Raw genomic sequence first — 19,942 nt, forward strand, 5'->3', positions numbered from 1 at the left:
ATTTGCTTATACAGCTCAAAATAGTTTCAAAGGTTAATAGTGGATTGGACTACCTGTACACACAAACGCACAAATGCAAATAAACGCCTGTGAGTGTACAGCTGTGTGTGACAAGACTGTGTGTACCAGTGTGTTAGTATGTGTGTGAACCCTCTTCTATGTTTACTTCTCTGTGTGTGTGTGTCCCTTGTTCTGCTCAAGAACGTGTTACTCCAGAAAGCAGCCTCCAGACCATCGTGACGAGAGTAAACAACCTGCTTTCTTTTGGCATTTATTTTGACTGTCAGCAAATAGAAACACATTCTTTTGATTTTTTTTTTTTTTTCAACTTCACAAAACTATTTTGAGTCGCTTACTTAGGCACAACACTTAGCTAATACCCGAGACACCTTTTAAAATATCTTTTGTGTCATAATGCATATTTTAACCAAATAATCATTAGTGACTAACTAGCTGTTTAAAGGATAAGGCAAGTCAAACGACGGGATAAGCTTCTAAAATTTATTGTCGCTCATTTTAATCCCGTCTAATCGGGTCTGTGGAGGCTTAAGAATGTCTCCATCGTTTGTACAAAGACTCCCTTGACTATTTCTTATACCTGCGTTCACTTTTAGTACAAAAGTGTGGTTGTCGAATCAGTGGAGAAAGTGTCATACAAGGTGGAAACCCACGACAGCGGGGAAGAGTTTAAAGGGGAGTAGAGTGGTGTCACCAAATGCCTTTCTCGTCAAATGGTGCATTCTACATTGCCACTTTGATGTCCTTTGTGAAACAGCAATAATGTTTAGAGCCCCGAGAACTGTTTCTATTTGAAATTCGAGAGTTTGAGCTTCAATGTCATTATCTGGTATTCATGCCCAACATTTAGTTGTATTTGCATTTTCTTTTGAAGTTCAAGTAAAAACTTTTAGTGAGTTGCATTGATCATATTCTCATTTAAGCCACTATGTACCCTGTTTTTCACAGGTTGGGCTAAAATACTTGTAGATAAAGGCAGCAACATAAAGAATTAAGATTCTTTTATCCCTCAATGCAATTCAATGCAGCTCGATATGAAAGCATAAAACCATTCCGCAACATCTTACTACAAAATATTAAATATCCGCTAGACAGACCCGTAGAATCATTGCACAAGCATCTGCATATATTCGAACACAGTCATTTCCACAATTCGCACGACCGAAAAACGAAGGACAGCCTCAGTCTGTTGGTCCTGCCTGCAGGTACACAGAACTGCGCTATGATGGGAGGTGGACAAAATCTTTTCACGAGACATGTTTGTTGTCATCACGAATAATTTCAGACACTTTTAAAAGTGTCTTCCTGTTATACAGAGATTAAAGAGAACTTTTGTCTGCTCCAATGACTTCAAAGCAGGTGGAAATAACTCGATTTAAGCTGCTCTTGTCATTCACCGATAAACTGCGGTCGATCCATAAAAGAACCGAAGAAATCTTTGGGAGACAGAAAAAGACTTCAGCTTCCGGTGAAAGGAATTCAATACAATAAAACTCAGTTGGTACAAACACAAAAGTTATAATTATTTGGTCTTTAGTTGTGAGTGAACAAGTAGATGTGAAGAATTCACAGGAAAGCCAAGAGGCTCAATAAGACAAACTTTACATCGTGTTGTGTTTAGGATGTGGAAGACATCGCTGGCGTTTGATTTGACAGTGAATGTCACGTGTGGTCGTTGGCCTCTCTCTGGCTGACTGAGCCAACCTGTTCACACCTAGTGGAAAACGGAAATGCGTCAAAGTGACATCCATCACTTGTGTAACATTACTATTTAAATCCGCATTTGTGCTTGCTTGCACATTCCTCTTCTCGTGGTGAACCAGGTGTTTGCACTGCTCCGGTGAGTTTTCATTTTTCTTACTGTCTTCTGGTTGTTTAACGCTTTTAGTTCTGTTTTGTTAACAATTTTCATGCATTCTTATACTACAGCAATATTTTTAGTACAGAGATTCGGCCAGAGAAAATATGCATGTCCTGAGTCGAAGGAACCACTACCATGCCAAAGTAGCATTTGCCAAACCCTACCATATGTCAAGAAAGTTTTTATTTTTCTGGGTTAGATTTTTCGTTGTCTTAAACATTTATCAGTACAGATTTGATTCTTTGTTTGATTTAGATAAAGTTGATATCATAAAAGTATAAATTTTTCAATAAAATCATGTAAAACTTAATTTTTTTTCCTTTTCAGGACATGGCCGGAACTGCTAGTGTGGTGAGACAACATATTTTGACAAATCAAAAGCTTTTTCCTGTCAAACAGCACAGACCTAAATGTCGCAAACATTCTTATTTATTATTATTGTTATTTTACAAACATTTTATAGTTGTATCTCTTTTTAATGTTTTGTAATCGAGTTCTTCTAATTATCTCAATCTACAGAACAATTTCAAACTACCAGTGACAGTAGTTGGCACTGAAAGTATGTTCCAAGTTCTAAGGCTTGTTCTAAGACTGTCCACACTCTTATATTTTAAGTTATTTGTTTGAATGAAAATCCGGAGAGCTAAAGAAACAACTCTATGTCCGTTGTAGTGTGTTGAATATCTCATCTTTTCTATTTTTAACTTTTTAGTCTTTGAGAATTTTGTTTCTTTGTTTGTTTTTGCTGTCTTTATCACGGCGCTATTTCAATTTTAAACGAAACTAGGCTTCATTTTCAGACAAAAGCTTTTCCTGATGCTTTGGCCTCTTCTTTTGTGGGCAGCTTTTTCTTTTCATTGCGGTTTAACACATCTGTTCTCTCTCTCTTTCACCAGATGGTCGAGTGTTGGTGGAATGTGACGGTTGATAATGTAGCGTGCGGTTATTTGACTGACTGACTGACTCACTCACTCACTCGCCGCTTTCTCTTTCTGTCTGTCAGGGTTGGTCGATCATTTTCGTATTGTGATACGCACCCTACTTTAACAGCAACATACTCACGCACATACTGCATGTCACGGTTTACAGATTATTTTTCGCTTTTGCTTGTGACTTTATTTCTTCTTACAGTGCGAGGTAGTAACATAGTTCACTAGTTAAGCAGCAGTTAGCTATCTCCACTAACTCGTCCTATAAGTTCTCGTAGAAATTAAAAGAAACATTTAGTGGCTTGCTGGAAATGGTCTCATTTTGCATTATCACCGTCAGTGAGTAATGGGTTAAACTTTCAGACATTTAGGACGATGGGAAGTGGATGAAAAATCAAGTACAAACTTCCACCGACAACAAAGGAAGTTAAATAGAAGATTTTAGTAATAATATAGATGATTGGCTCTTGTGATGTGATTACAAACATATTTTTTTCAGAATAATTTTCTCTTTTTTTTGAAATAGATATCAATCTGATTAGTTTAGCCTCAGTGTTTGTATGATTAAAGTTCGAGGCAGCAAATCATAGCAACTACATCAGTGGTCTCTAAACAAAGACCTGTCAGTGATTATCCTCGCACTACCTCACTTAAAACAGAAAAAACAAGCACAAGAATGTCATAGGTACTTTAAGATTTCTATGAAAACTGGCACTAGCACTGTAAAGTGTAAACACTGCAATGAACTCCAACCGCCACAGCATCGCAGATGCACGCTCGAAACCGCTCATACAGTCGGCACGAACACATGCACAAACACGCTCGCCCAGCCAGAGACGGTACGCGCCAGTCAAACCAGAGTCGAGCGCTGACCACAACAACAAAGACTGAATGAACTACGGTACAAAACAACAAAATTATTACACACAAAAGCTAATACTAATAAAAAGCCGTATACACATTTACACACCCATACTAAGAAAAATAAAAACCACCCCAAAAACAGGTGAGAGACAGAGATAAAAAGCTTAGAGGGGAGGATGACAGGGGGACACAACACCCACACACTGTGGGGTAGCTCTGGGTACGCGATCTATCGTTCTTCACAGTCTCACTGTAGCCTGCCCTCTGGCTCTGTGTACCGCCCCCCTCCAACTCCTTCTATCCGCCAGGTATAATACACCCGGCAACCCTCTGAAGGTCCCGAACCCGAGCAGCCCATTGGTCACTTGGGCGCCTGCTCGCAGGTTTGCGACCCTGACCTGACCCTGCGGCATCTCCGTCGTGACGTAAGCGGTTCGCGGTTCACAGGTCTACTGATTCCAGGGGAGATAAACGGTGGTGGGACTTAACGGCTTTTCGTCCACCTGACGGTCCAGTGCCGCCAAAGGCCGACTACTGTGTCGCCGCCGCATCATCGCAACCGCTAACTCATCCCCATCTTCTGTCAGGCTGTTTACCAGCGCGTCCGCCCAACCTGTGGAGGGAGCAGAAGTGCGGGACCAACACTATAACTGTATTCCTAGCTATCACATGACAACAATAATCAATTTGAGCTAAGATGCGTGTGTGTGGGAGAAAGAAATATTTTTTTAGGCTATCTCTTAAATGTTCAGAAATGGACTTTTAAGCATATGACTTCATGCATACACACAGATTGGTGTTGCACTCAGTCAAATATTTTCACCAAAACCATCTCAGTTGAAATGTTTTAAAATTCTTTCTATTGTGATGTCCACTTCCGCATCAAATACAGAACTTGCTGGCATCGCTTTGGGCACTAACTGTGTGGACATGTTTTGTTGCTGCTTCCATCCACGGGTGGGTATATTCTATTGTAATTACTGTTGGTAGCTCTTCTAAATAAGCAAAGGAATAATAAAGTCATTGACACCTGTGATACGTGACATTAAACTATCTCATAAGATATAAAATATTCAAACACAGTTACATCAAAGGCAAAAAAAATCAATTATTCATAAAACATTTTTTTTCAATTTGTGTAAACGCTTTGCTGCAATGCTCTTGCTGCAATGTAGATAACATTAAAACTTGAAACGGATTTATTAAAGTAATGTGCTTATTTACAACTTAATTTTAACATCAAAATATTAAAATAATTCTTAGAATAAAGGAGTATCCAGCTCTGTACATAATTCACATCTATCAAAGGAAGTGTCTGGTTTCAGATCGAAAATGAATGGAGTGAAGATTGAACAAACTGTCAAAGAAAATCCAAAACCTATCCTCCGTACGACTGGTAAGCACCAATTGTGGGAAATGTCAATAGTACAACTATAAGAGTTTTCTTTTTTATTTCAAATATTGAGTAAACGAAGTCAGGCAGGCAAGATCTTGCAAATTCGTACTTACCTATATTCTTCTTCTCCTTTCACTGGTACCGTTGGTCTTATAAAGCCTAAATAATGTGCGGAAGCTGACATTTCTGTGGTCACACTTTGTGCTGAGCCTTGACATCCTCGTCACCCTGTGACGTACTTCCGCCGCGCAGTTACCGTCCTTGCAAATGGTCGCGCCCAAGTACTCGTGACTCCACCTTCTGTAGCCTTACCTGGTAATGCGGATCTTTGGATCCGGTGTTGATCGTCAGGTTTTCCTCATAAGTGACTATGTCCATTCTGTATGCGCTCGCGCTGGCTGTTCACCCTCAGGTTGATGTCACAATGAGGGTTGCATAGCAGCCTCCCCCAGTAACTCATCTACGACGTCTAGGCTAGAGGCAGTTTGACCCACTTGGAAGTATGGTTTTTCCCTTTTCCAAAAAAATATTAAAAAATAACTGAAGGAGGTAGAAGAATAATTCAAACTGGTAATGATAGATCAAAATGTGTAAAATAGAAATAATTTACCTGAAACTTGCTTGAGAGCTCATTTTTATTATTGTAATCCATACAGAATCGGGTAGATGAAGTGAAGTTTTTCAATAAACAGCTGTAAACGTCTAAACAAATTTAAGCAACGGAACGGGTAAAACTATCCGTTACACACAAGTTGTTTGTGCGCGGTAAGGGTTAACAAAATACGCCACGTCCAAGAAGAGGTAAACACTGAAGTGTAATGGACCTAGAGCAGTGGTTCTTAACCTTGTTTGAGGTACCGAACCCACAAGTTTCATATGCCCATTCACCGAACCCTTCTTTAGTGTCATCACGAATTGCGGGTGTGTCTTGACCTCCGTGGCGGAGGCTCCGCCGAACCCCTGAGACCGACTCACCAAACCCCTAGGGTTCGATCGAACCCTGGTTAAGAATGACTGACCTAGAGTCAAAGATAGTTTAGTCCATAGTAGATGCTAAACAACATTGAGGACAGAGGTCAACTCTGGTGACCACCCACTGTCGTGGGAAAGAGCTTGCTATTTGAAGACTGTGGAGCTTCAGACGCCGCCGTGGTGTCTTAATCGTCCGAAAATATCAGTCAATCAGTCATTTGTCCCTTTACTGTGCCTGTCGTTGTGCGGAGCTCATGAGTAGACTTGTTTGCGAACAGCTCCCGCCACTCCAGCCTGTTCTGGTTTGGGCGATAATAAGTATGTCGTACTCCACACGACCAGTCAGCTGTTGATGTTCATATACTAGTTCTTGCTTTGGCCACCGTGGCGTCGACTGCCACCAAAGTGCCTTGAATAGTCTCGGTCACTTGCAAAAGAAGACCAGACTACGCCACTGGACTGCAGCAAGTAGACTTTGATGGTGTCCTACGAATTTGATAAGCTTCCTATGTACACAGCAGTTGGTTTTATGTTGTTTGTATGAGATCGAGAGCAGATTTCTGACTTACTTCACCTCGGATGCCTATTCTCTTGTCAGCGTCGAAGAGCCGTTCGTTACCCATGGTTCTTTCTTCATCGCAAGACTCGCTGCAAAGTTACATGATGTTCAATGCACACAAAAAAAAAAAAAAAAAAAAATGGCAAAAGGGTAAAATGACTGACTGCTTCTGGCTTTGTGGTACAAGGAGATAATTTCGCTGATAGAGAACGCAAAGCCGAAGATTGATTATTGGAACTGATATTATTTCTCAAAATATTTTATAATCTCTATTTTAAAATTAAGAAAAAGTTGCTATATTACTAACAACAAATTATAAACTAAAACAGCATATATGACAACAAAAACTTCCAAGTTTCTTTAACATTTCAAACACAAAATAAAAATAAAACTTTCACGTTACAAAAAAAAAGATTAATAAAATACAAAAAAAAAAAAAAAAAAAAAATTACCACGAAGTTGCTTTTACTTGTGTTTCTTCGTGCCTTCAGACTGTGATTGTCCACCTCCGCTAATAAAGCGCACTAGTGTGACGTACAGTGGAAGGAAACACAATGACGTGGCCACGTACGCCTGTAGCGTCACCTCAGATGTATACATCAAGGGGACAACTCAAGTCTACTGCAAGAATGGAGAGTGGGAAACACCCACAATACTCTGTGCACGTGTGTATACTTCTTCAGGCCATGTTACTCAAGATGGCAATAGCCTCCGATACTTGGTCTGCTTGTTTGTCTTTATCCTGGACTACTCTATGTTCAACACACGAAGATGCTATATATTATGACAATTTGAAGTCCAATAAAATATTAAGGTTGACCAGTGTTAATTGTCTACATTCTGATGTTTTAACAAAAGGTGAGAGTAAACTGTTTTTATTGTTACTTTCAAGTGGGACATTTCAAGGAGCGAAAAAAATACATAATTGAAAAGTTGATGTATTCGTTGACTAAACCTAGCTAATGGGTGTTGTCTATTGTCTACTATAGCAACCACCTGTTGGTATGACCATCCCATATGGGGACCTGTCTACAAGGGGACACAGGCGACAACGGAACTGGGGTACACGTGCAACGTGTGGACGAGTGACTCGCCCCACAATAAAGCAGACATATACAAGGACGACAAGGCTTACACTGTAGACGGAAGCAAGGCTGCTGCCGGCAACTTTTGTCGCCTCTTTAAGGACAATCACAAACAAGCCTGGTGCTACACAACAGATAAGACAAGGCGCTGGGACAACTGCCAGGTACCTCACTGTGACGAGACTCGAGGTAAGGACGGCAACCACCTGTCCACGTATAGTAACCTTCCCTTTGAACGCCATTGTTAGTTCGATAAAAACGGTTTTGTATTATATTCTTTCAGATTGTAATGGTCCACCTCCGCCAGTGAATCGCACTCGCGTGACGTACACTGGAAGGAAACACAATGACGTGGCCACGTACGCCTGTAGCGTCACCTCAGATGTATACATCAAGGGGACAACTCAGGTCTACTGCAAGAATGGAGAGTGGGAAACACCCACAATACTCTGTGCACGTGTGTACACATCTTCAGGCCATGTTACTCAAGATGGCAATAGCCTCCGATACTTGGTCTGCTTGTTTGTCTTTATCCTGGACAACTCTATGTTCAACACACAAAGATGCTATATATTATGACAATTTTAAGTCCAATAAAAAATTGAGGGTTGACCAGTGTTAATTGTCTACATTCTGATGTTTTAACAAAAGGTGAGAGTAAACTGTTTTTATTGTTACTTTCAAGTGGGACATTTCAACGAGCGAAAAAAATACATAATTGAATAGTTGATGTATTCGTTGACTAAACCTAGCTACTGGGTGTTGTTTATTGTCTACTACAGCAACCACCTGTTGGTATGATCATCCCATATGGGGACCTGTCTACAAGGGGACACAGACGACAACGGAACTGGGGTACACGTGCAACGTGTGGACGAGTGACTCGCCCCACAATAAAGCAGACATATACAAGGACGACAAGGCTTACACTGTAGACGGAAGCAAGGCTGCTGCCGTCAACTTTTGTCGCCTCTTTAAGGACAATCACAAACAAGCCTGGTGCTACACAACAGATAAGACAAGGCGCTGGGACAACTGCCAGGTACCTCACTGTGACGAGACTCGAGGTAAGGACGGCAACCACCTGTCCACGTATAGTAACCTTCCCTTTGAACGCCATTGTTAGTTCGATAAAAACGGTTTTGTTTTATATTCTCTCAGATTGTAATGGTCCACCTCCGCCAGTCAAGCGCACTCGCGTGACGTACACTGGAAGCAAACACAATGACGTGGCCCAGTACAGCTGTAGCGTCACCTCAGATGTATACATCAAGGGGACAACTCAGGTCTACTGCAAGAATGGAGAGTGGGAAACTCCCACAATACTCTGTGCACGTGTGTACACATCTTGCGGCTTTGTTACTGAAGATTGCTACAACCCCCTATGCAGAGTCTGCATGGTTTTCTCAGTCCTAGATGAATCTTGATAATCAAGCAAACAAATTGTTTTCGGTTTTTGTAAGTAATGAACACTGTACATCTGTTTGCATAAAGCTGTCGGTTAAGATTGGAATTGTAAACTAAACTTGGAAATAGGAAACGGAACATTTACTGCTTGACAGATGGTATGACACCTTCAATGTCTGGGGCCTTTCAACTGTCATTTCTCGTTATCATGTCAAACAAGTATCAGTCATCCATTTTCATTATTATAGTGAACTGATGTCAAACGACTCACATGTATACATTACTCAGCAACACATTTTCATCTTATCAAATGTGCATGCATTACTCAGTTACACAGGAAAGCAAATATTTTGTAGAAAAGTCGTAATACTGAACAAAATTATCAACTTGTTTTTTTACGAATGGTCCCATCACGAATACGACAATCAAAATGCAAACTAAGCTGTTATTTTGTTTATTAAATCAGCAAAACCTGGTGTTGAAAGCCAAAAGTTTTGCTAATCTTAGGTGACCTGTGGTGAATTCCCTCCTAAAATACCGAGTTATAGAAGGCGTCTTCGCTTTTTGTCGCCTGTCTCTTGTACAGCTTTTCGGGAGGGAGCATCTTTGAGAAGTGTTCAACAGCAGTCAGCTACCATGGTAGTGAACACTGATCTCTGCTACTTTTGTCGATTGTTGGACATCTCGATAAAAACGCTGGCCATGTTCATCACTAACAGTTGTCAAGAAGGAAATCCAGATGGCAATGATGGAATAGGATCTGTAGAGAAATATTGCCGCCACGTTTGTAATACTCTATCGACATGTCTCCTTCTAGCTGCTTGTAGACTTCTTCTGCACTAACACTCCCAAGAAAGTTTGTAGACACTAATCGAAAAGCGTTTCATGCTTATTTCGTATCAACTTCCAGCGAGTTGTTAAAACCAGTAATTTTTCAAGAGCTGCGAAAAGTAAACACCGACAACACTCCCTGTATACAGTTTGTCTCGCTGAGTCGAGGGCATTTAAAATGCAGGTAACGAAAAGCTGGCGAAAGTCGGTCCACAGCTTCCACCAAGCTTTTTATCCAACATAGTTTGATGTGAAGGGTTGGCATAACAGAATTGTGTCAGCCTAGGAAGGAGCTTCTTCTCTCAAACTGCTACGTTTTGTCAGTCTGCGAGTGCATTCCTTCCGCAAGCTGCGCAACTCCCTTTGCTCAACTGTCCCATTCACACTAGAAATATCTATTTTGCATATCACTCATGCCGTCTTGTGAAAGAGGCAACTTAAGTCAATAATCATTTCAATGTTGACCAGTGGTGATTGTCGACCTCGTGATATTTTAACATCTCGTGAAGGTTAAGATGTTTTTATCTTTACCTCCACGTGGGAAATTTCATTTCATTCAAGCGTTTGGTTAGTGGACAAATGATGGATTGTTTGACTAAACCTAGCTAATGGGTGTTGTCTATTGTCTACTATAGCAACCACCTGTTGGTATGACCATCCCATATGGGGACCTGTCTACAAGGGGACACAGGCGACAACGGAACTGGGGTACACGTGCAACGTGTGGACGAGTGACTCGCCCCACAATAAAGCAGACATATACAAGGACGACAAGGCTTACACTGTAGACGGAAGCAAGGCTGCTGCCGTCAACTTTTGTCGCCTCTTTAAGGACAATCACAAACAAGCCTGGTGCTACACAACAGATAAGACAAGGCGCTGGGACAACTGCCAGGTACCTCAATGTGACGAGACTCCAGGTAAGGACGGCAACCACCTGTCCCTGTGCAGTTACTTTCACTCTAGATAATAGGAGTTTTTTGTACATTATTGAGCATGTGCAATAGAGTATTGGTGAGATTAAAACTGTTTTAATTATTTTATTGAGATAATCGTATCAAGCTCACAGAATAGATACAATTTTGTTTTTGTTAAGATTCATTCATTAATTTTTTTAAGGGCATGTAACAAGATCTTTTATGTTTTGTAAACAGTGCATCGATTAAATTTTGTTTTATAATTTCTGAACAAACTTCTCCAATTTTTTGATTTACCTGAAGTTTAACGCATTTTTCTTTGACAGGAACTAGCTAATTAATGAAGAAAGACTGATAAATTTTTTAACCTGTCACATGATATTTACACAGAAAGATGAAATCTTTGTTTTTGGTTTGAGCTTTACTCTGAACTCTTGTTACATTTACCACTCTGTTAGTTCTTTTACCCTGCGAGCCTGGTTCTCAGCTTCTGGGTAGAAAGATTGCTCACGTCCACGTCAGGGAGGCGAGACGTTCGGCTTCCGGTGAGTGTTCTGCCATCTGCAGTGTAGAATTTTTAAGCTTAACAACGAAGGACACTCTTTAACAAAGAAAAGGTTTTGAGTGACACTTCGAGAGTACTGGTATTCTATAATGTTACTGTTAGTGTCACTATTATGCTGCTGCACACGATCAGAAGGCGATGACGATCAAAAACAATATTGAATTTTCTCTCATATTGAGATCAAAATAGGCGCTGTCGTCTCAATCCGTCATTTTATATCTCAACAGTGCCCTCAGAAAGTAAAATAGAGACAAATAATTATCAGAAATACATTTCTGTAAGTATGACCATTGATGTAGGTGATCTAACTTCCCACAATCATCTACGGACACCATCATCAGATGTCTTCATGTTTCGATACAGTGCCTGGTGCAATCGCCACTCTCATCAGTTCTTCCTCCTCAAACGACTCCTGGGCTGAAACAATTGTATGCAGGGCAGATCCCACATTGGTGAAGGAGCTGGTTAGTCTGGGGGTTAGCATGGTCAGGAATGGGTCCCGATGGCCGCTGGCCTACATCAACAGGTCAGTGATGTTACTTCCTGTTTTCTCTTTATGCTTTCCAAGGGAGCAAACGTTTACTCTCACTTACGGAGACATCTTGTTGAATTCACACTGAGCATCAATTTAGAATACAAGTAGAAATTAAATATCTTTATACATCTCATGCTGCTATACTCCACCTATTTTTATTAATTTTCTGTGCTAATAAAAGGCTTCTTGCCTTTCAATCAATGATGATCAATGGATGAATGATAATTAATGCAAATGATGACTTTTTTTTAAACACTTGCGGGGGCGACAGCTTCCTGAACGACACCAGTGTCAGCTACACAAGGGAGGATGTGGTGGTGGAGGGTACGATCTACCCGTATAACTCGGCTGCTTCCAGTCTCAACGTGACTTCCATAATGGCACCACAGGATGGCAGCCCCGTGTACACAACCACGTGCACAGCCCTGTATTCCGGGGGAGACACCAGCAACGGCCTTGCGGTGTCTATGGCGGATGTCAAGATGCGATTCCGCAAATAGCATCGTCTCGAGACAAAATGAAATCCAGCTGAAAACGTTTTATGAAATCAACCCTTTAATAATTTTATTGACCTTATAGCATACAATGTTTATGTTTTAACTGTAAACAATGAGAATAACACTGCACACAAGTAAATATTTTGCCTAAAGGCTGCCTTCTGCATGTCTCATGTTTGTTAAATAGACTTATGTCATACTGAGTTGTTTTTGAACTATTATTACTTAATGTTAATTACATGTAAGGTGAGAAAAACAAAGCTTAGCTCTTGTCCTTTTGTGTACTATTAGGCAGCCTCTGCGCTATCTTTTAATTTAGAATTATACAAATAATAAATCCATCTTTCACAACAAATATTTGTTGTACTCTCAAATAATCGTAAACGGACAAATGGAAGTGCGCAATAATTAAGACAGTTTTGAAAAAGTTAACACACCCACCCACAGACACATCCATCACAGAAACATCCGTTACAAAGGGGCTGAACTCTTTGTGACTAACAGCAAACACTACACGAAGTTGTCGCCCGTTAATTATCTCCGCTACTCCAGGCTCTTAACAGCTTTACAACTGAGTGAAAATTGCTCTTTTATTTGTGGTGACGACTGATTAATTTCTCTCTGAATGACCCCTGCTGGTGACCTCATGGCATTGTAATCAGGACGAGTGACGTGTTACGTTCGACAGTTAATTGAGAAATGTGTCAATATATTTCATTGTCGTTGATGCCAGTTACGAGGCCTGGACATCGAATGATGAGACTAGCAGCAGCAGTCGACGGTCATCTTTCTGTGTGAGCGGCATGGCACTCTGTTCACACGTGCCTGGTGTTCGCTCTTCTTGCTGGAAGGAAGTGACGTAAGCTCGAGGTCTCCGACTGCACGTGATGGGCTCCCCTGACAGGTGGTCGCTGTGACGTCACGCACGTGCGGGGAACAATAGCATCGCCGATTAAACCCGCCAATCACGCAACCGTTTGAGGAGATTGATGACAGCTGTCACTGCGTGCTACTATTAATCTTGCTTCCGTTTGTTCTCTCTTTCTTTCCTTTCATCTGTCGTTCGCTAGAACCCTGTTAAGTAGGTGAGAGTGCGACTCAATTAGCCCCTCATCAATGCATGCCCTCCATCTGTTAATTATTGTTGTCACAGTTGTAGCCTTAATTCCTTTTTTACACCTTTGCTCATACCGAGAGAGCTGAATCTATTATTCCTAAATAGCAGAATTATTTCGTTCTGAATAATTTTAAGGACGAAAGCAAACAGAGATTTTGAGTTTTGTAAAGAGTAAACAAACAAGACAACAGATGTATTACAGTGATATTTTCTAGAATAGACGTTTCCTTTATGGTTGCTGTTGCCGTAAACATTTCTGGGGAGCAGTGCGTCTTCAAAACAGATATTTTCTTGGAAATCCTACACAATTGCATGTCGTATGTTTGAGAAAAGGAAAAATATAATTGACTGTGTTTACTTACCAAGATTATATCAAGCTCAGCTGTAGAAGCTAAGCTTACCTCCTACAAATATAGTTTGTTCGTAGGCGTCAGATGATTTCACAAAGAACAGTGACTGTCCTCGACCCTGTGTGAGACATCAGCTTGAGGAATCAGACAAAAACATCGCTCTTTTTTTCTTCTTCTCAGACATTATTATCTCACTCCAACGGAGCCATGTGCATGCGAAAAACGGCCACAGACACACTCACACACACACAAACACACATCTAAAGGGAGTCGCCCGCACGCCCAAGAGTAGGACCAACTGCATCATGTGAACAGCCGTTGGCGTTGAGTGAAACTCTTCTGTTTGAAGAAGGACACACAGCGGCAAATCGGCAAACACGGCCGTGATGCTGGCAAAATGCAAAGAAGTTAGAAAAGTAAACAACTTGTTTGCCGGGTCACCGCCGACAAGACTCGCTGCTGAGGCCACGAGTTGACGCGGAAATTGGCGAGCAAACAAGGGAGACAATGGCTCACGCCTGGCAAGGGCCGCAACAAACGCCGATCTCTAGTGTGATGCTCAGTCCACGTGACCTTAGCGGGAGGTCACGCTTTGCCCCCCACACCTACTCCTACATCCTTGATGTTTTGGTCGATCTCTCATCACACAAAACGTTTTCGTTCATTACTTTTTCTCCTGTTACCATGAGATATGTGAAGGTTAACTCCCTTGTAACTGCAAGTTTTATGTTTTTAATGTAGTAATCTCTCTCACTGTTGTTTTAACTGTTTTTATAACCAGAAGAGAAATCATTTGTGATCATCAACCATCATCAACAGTCAGGACTGTTTCTCGTGTTTTTGATACTATAATCCCACAATTCCTAGCATCTAGTCTCGTCTTTTATTTGCTCCATATTAAACACCTTCAGGTACAGATATCACACTTACTAAGTCTTTTATCATCATCGCCGTGCTTTGTCCACATCTCAAATATCACAGAATCATTTTGTTGATTTACTATGATAATTACATGGTCTTGGATTTTTTTTTTTTTCATTTTCTAAACAATTTTCGAATTTGAGAGAAAATGACAGCCTAGGACAAACATTTTAATGAATCCTATTCATTCAACCCCTCCCCCACCCTTATAAATTTCCTTAAATTATTGTAAGGCCCTAAATAAAGACATTGCCCCAGCTTTTCCATAGGTTATAACTCTTCTGCGTCAAATTTCATTATGTATATAAAAATAAATAATTTTAGTGATAAATAATAAACAATGATTAACTGTACTAAAGAGTGAATCAATGGAAAAGAAAATAAAGTAATTAAGAAGACATTCACGGGACTTTGAAAGAAAGACATGAATGAACCGATGTATGAATGAGTCAAATAAGCACCAAACGCTGTCGTCAAGTTTGTAAGAACATTCAGCAAATGGAGGAACACAATTATTCAGAACACACAACAAGCACATTCAACCAATTCCCAACAGACAGCAACGGCAGTGTCCTGTCTCTGTGCTCATCCACACTCCCAAGGGGGCCATGTTGGAACTCCACTGGCTGTCACGTGATGACTGGTCGCGCTATGCCCCCTCATTCCCTCCCCCTACACACCCCCACACCACACCACACACACACACCCACACACCCTCCACACACCACACACCACACACACAACACCCACACACCACACACCACACACCAACACACACACACACACACACACAACACACACACACACACACACACACACACACCACACACACCACACACACACAACACACACACACCACACACCCACACACACACACACACCACACACACACCAACACACACAACACACACCACACACACACACACACCACACACCACACACACACACACACACAACACACACACACACCACACACACCCCACACACACACACAACACACACACACACCCACACACACACCACACCCACACCACACCCACCACACACACACACAACACACCCACACACACACCCTCACACACACACACCCTGTTTTTAACAACCCAAGCGAGAGAACCCTCCCCACGCTCCACCCTGCAGGCTGTTCCATCCTTTGAAAGCGGAGAGGGGACTGTGGAGGACAGGGATAATAGTGATGATAGTGATGATGATGGTGATGAGCCGCGTACTCCGTGACGCTGCGTCTCCATGACAATGGCAGTTGTGACGTCGGCAGCGCGCGGCTCAAAACGTTTGCCGCCTTTGTTTCGGGTCTCGGTTCGCCTGAAGCGAGTGCGCATGACATGGCTAACAGAAACTTCCGGTCCTGGTCTCCAACATGGGAATGATCTCAAGCGCTGGGAGAAGAAAAAGCGGGTGGAGGGTGGCCTATGACATGCTGAATAAACACAACTTAGGTGTTTAGAGCAGACGATACCAGCGGTAAGTAGACACCCGTGTTAGGAGGAGAAAGGTGTGGAAAGGGAGGAAGATTAATACAAGATGGGTATCATCAGTGATGAGTGATCGTTAACGTCATCCCCTTTACACCCGAGGTCACGACCATCAGTGAGGCGCCTGCTGTTGTAAGACTAAGACTTCTGAGACTTTGCACGGAAGGACGACAAGCAAATTGCCGATAATATTGTTCCCATCGAGCTGCAGTAACCAGACGCATACACAGACATCTGAAGTCCTTTGGCCATTCTCATAGTCAGGTTGCTCATCACGTCCTCGGTTACACTTCAATGACTCCGTGGACGCCTGACTGGTCACGCGGGCCGTGACACACGGATCACTGTCTTTGTGACGATGGGAGGAGGGCCTCCCGGCGAGAGCCACGGTGGTGTCTGGAAGCCGCCAGAACGGTTGTGGAGGTCTAATTGCCTGACGGCCACTTTGATCACGTGACGCTATGCCGGGCCACGTGCGTCGTTATGACGCCTGACCATGTCTGTTTCATAGCCGCGCGCGTTGCCCTGGAGACCAGATCAAAGGGCCCGCGGGAGGATGTTCCCCGGGGGTCAAACAGAAGGTTCCTTCTTTCCTCCTCACCAGAGCCTGTAACGTCAGCTGTCACATGTGGTTTATGTCATCCTTGCCCCTGTCGTTGTATCATCATCGTCGTTGTCATCGGCGGCATGTAACGGTTGTCGTTATGGTTATCCACGGAGCTTACTGTGTAGAGTGTAGACTGTTTCATCTAAAATTGTAGGTATTTAATTGTTGTTTTTTTTAAATTTGTTTGTGTGGGTTTTTTTCAATTCGTATTACCTACTTGTCAGATGGTGTTTGCATACCCTGCTTGGCCTCCTGCCCTCTGTGCACTGGCTCTGTTGTCAGGTGCTGCAGGTGTCAGGAGTGTGACTTACATGTTACAAAGGATACCTGGCGTGCCGAGTGATGCACGAAGACAGACACGTGACACGGGAGCTCACCTGTGAGTGACAACGTATATCCTGATGAACGCTGTGATCAATCTTCCTCACCTAACCCCTCCTCCATCCCCACCAAACTCTGAGTGTAAGGAACGGGGGAGCACAAGGACCCCCTCGAATCTGCGTCAGGATTAAGATGACATAGTCTTCACAAATCCATACACACAGTCCACCTGTAAATATTCGTAAATAATTACTACTTTCATCATTGCCTGTTTCTGTGATTTTTATTGCAGACATTTCACCTGCTTTTCGCTGTGTTGTGGGGAGGTTAGTTTATTTGTTTCTAATCCTCGAGGAGCCGAGGGCCTCTACAGGCTATGGGGAGGTGGTTGACTGGAAAAATTCCACCGCTTTGCTCATCGTGTCGTCCTTGTAAATAACTGAAAATAATCTGTTTCTGTGTCTTTCTCGGGGAATAATTACGCGACCAAAAATATTTGTGCTTCTGTACAACAAACTGACTATAGTTTTAGCCGACGACTGTCATCGGTCAGACAGGAATGTGACAACAGATGCATAGACATCATCGTAGGTTTACAGTTGGCAGAACCACAACCACACGATATCTGTTATTTTATTCTGACAGTAAACCACAGGTACAAGCACATGATTGCTGGGTCTTTGAGTAAACCTTCTCATGCTGCTGGCTCCCGTTCCCAGAGCTCCTGGTCCTTCTTGTTTTTTATTTTATTTATGCTTATATTTAATGTCATTCTTGATGTATCATGTAATCTCTGCTTGACTGTGCAATAGTAACATTGGCAGACAAACATTTTTTGAAAAGGATTAATAAAGATGTTTTGCATCTCGTATGGTATGATAGAAAAAAATAGATAGCGTGGGAGAGTAAGGGGAGATCAGCTTTGGTGGAACCACATCCAAAAAAATACAAGAGTGAAAGGTTCACTAATTTTTTTCCCGTCGTCTTGTGAGCAGGAAGTATAGGAGTGCGCATGTCTCAGCAACGTCAGCCTCACCTGGTTCGTTCCTGAAGCACCAGACCTGCGACAAGTGTCGCACAAGTCTTGCAGCATCGCATGCAGCACACGTCGTGTGTCGACAAGTCGCAGCTGCCAGTGATGTTGGCAGTCGCATCACCAGGAGCTTCACACTGGCCGCAGCAGCATCGCCACATGCGCCATCAGACGCGCAGCAGGACCGCGCACGGCAGCTGCACTCATCGCGTGCACGCGGCAGCTGCCAGGCTTTTCATTAGGAAAATAAAGCACATGCAACAGCAATCAATACTCATCTCATTTTCAAGCAATCGTCGCAACTTTAATTGTCGTCGTTAGCAGTGCGAAGGTTATTTTGTAGCTGCAGGTTGTGAGGGTGGAAGCTGGTTATATCCGGGCAACTCGATATAAAAACCTCACGTGAAGGGTCGCACTGCAGATTTATTTCAACTAATTAACTCAGAATGCATTACGATGACATTTCCGGGTAAGGAGCACAATTGTAAACATTTTATTTAATGTCTTTCGTTTTCTTGGGGTTTTTCTTTTTCTTTAGAAGCTTTGCAAATGATTTGAGGACTGTGTGACAGCCTTGTAAGCAAGAGGAAAGTCGATGAGTAGGGTTCAGCAAGGCAGTGTGGGAGATCAACCACGTGACAACTACGTCAGCGTTCAGCTCATGTTGTGAACATCAGAGACAGAACACCATAGAGAAGCAACAGGATAAAGCAGACAAGGAGAGATAACTCAAGAGGAGCAGCAAGAAAAGAATAAAATAAAGGGAAAAGAGATGGGAGATGAAAAAAGAGAGAAAGGAGAAGCGTGAGTGTCATGAAGTATAAGCTATAAGTACAACAAAGTTACTTCTACAAAAACTTACTGAGGATTTCTAGAACATGGCTGGCTGCCTGCTGCCTCACATGGGTGGATGGGTGGATGGGCTGGTTTGGAGGATTCAGAAAAACTAAATCGCTGCAGCACATCTTTACCTTCAGTTGAGTGAAAGTAAAGTTATGGGAGGAACATTGAGAGAAGCAATTAAAACTCAACTTGTAGCAGGGTGTGATACATAAACATTGTTTATTGTACATTGTTTAACATGTTGTGATATGTGAGACATAACCATTAATACAATAGACATTTTGACGGGATGAATGATGTGATACATAAGAATTATTAATAATAATACACATAGTTCGTGTAAAGTCTGCTATCTTCTAGGATTTAGTTTTCTCACTTTATAAATCGATGAAGAATGTTCGAATGAAAGTCTCATCTTCCTAGTCATCAGGGTTAGGATCAGTCAAGGACACCCGTCGACGAAGAAAGGTCATTGGAATAGCAGAAAGCATCCGATACCCGGCCACCCCACTGAGCAAAGCCTGTGATCCTGATGCTCTCAGATGACAAATGTTTGTCGCTACAAATGTTGGCGAAGAAAAAAGATGAAATTGCGATTTCGCAACCGTCTGCGTGAGTGCGGCGTTGTTGTTGTTGTTGTGCACTGCGGGTGTCGGGTAGAGGGGTGGGTAAGGTATAGCGGGTACAGCTGTCAGACGAGCTGTAGGCCAGGGTGGATGCTGCCGCCGAAACTGAGGGTAGCCGACTCTCTGGACACTTTCATCCCAACAAAGTGTCTATTCGTCCGTTACAAAACTCATTTATCATGGAGACGAATATAA

At 42.3% G+C, this 19,942-nt stretch overlaps 1 protein-coding gene across 1 annotated transcript; it reads left to right on the top strand.

Moving 5' to 3' along the window:
* The first annotated feature begins 1,787 nt into the window (after positions 1-1,787).
* Positions 1,788-12,791, top strand: LOC112568932 (plasminogen-like). Its single transcript, XM_025246504.1, has 13 exons — positions 1,788-1,858; positions 2,207-2,230; positions 4,565-4,629; positions 4,998-5,068; positions 7,091-7,264; positions 7,589-7,873; positions 7,968-8,141; positions 8,467-8,751; positions 8,846-9,019; positions 10,558-10,842; positions 11,298-11,384; positions 11,768-11,930; positions 12,211-12,791. Exons 2-13 carry the CDS (start codon positions 2,210-2,212, stop codon positions 12,437-12,439), a joined length of 2,013 nt encoding a protein of 670 aa, XP_025102289.1. The 5' UTR covers positions 1,788-1,858; positions 2,207-2,209; the 3' UTR covers positions 12,440-12,791.
* Positions 12,792-19,942: the final 7,151 nt, after the last annotated feature.

The sequence above is a fragment of the Pomacea canaliculata genome, linkage group LG7 (genome assembly GCF_003073045.1).
Source record: "Pomacea canaliculata isolate SZHN2017 linkage group LG7, ASM307304v1, whole genome shotgun sequence".
Classification (NCBI taxonomy): domain Eukaryota; kingdom Metazoa; phylum Mollusca; class Gastropoda; order Architaenioglossa; family Ampullariidae; genus Pomacea; species Pomacea canaliculata.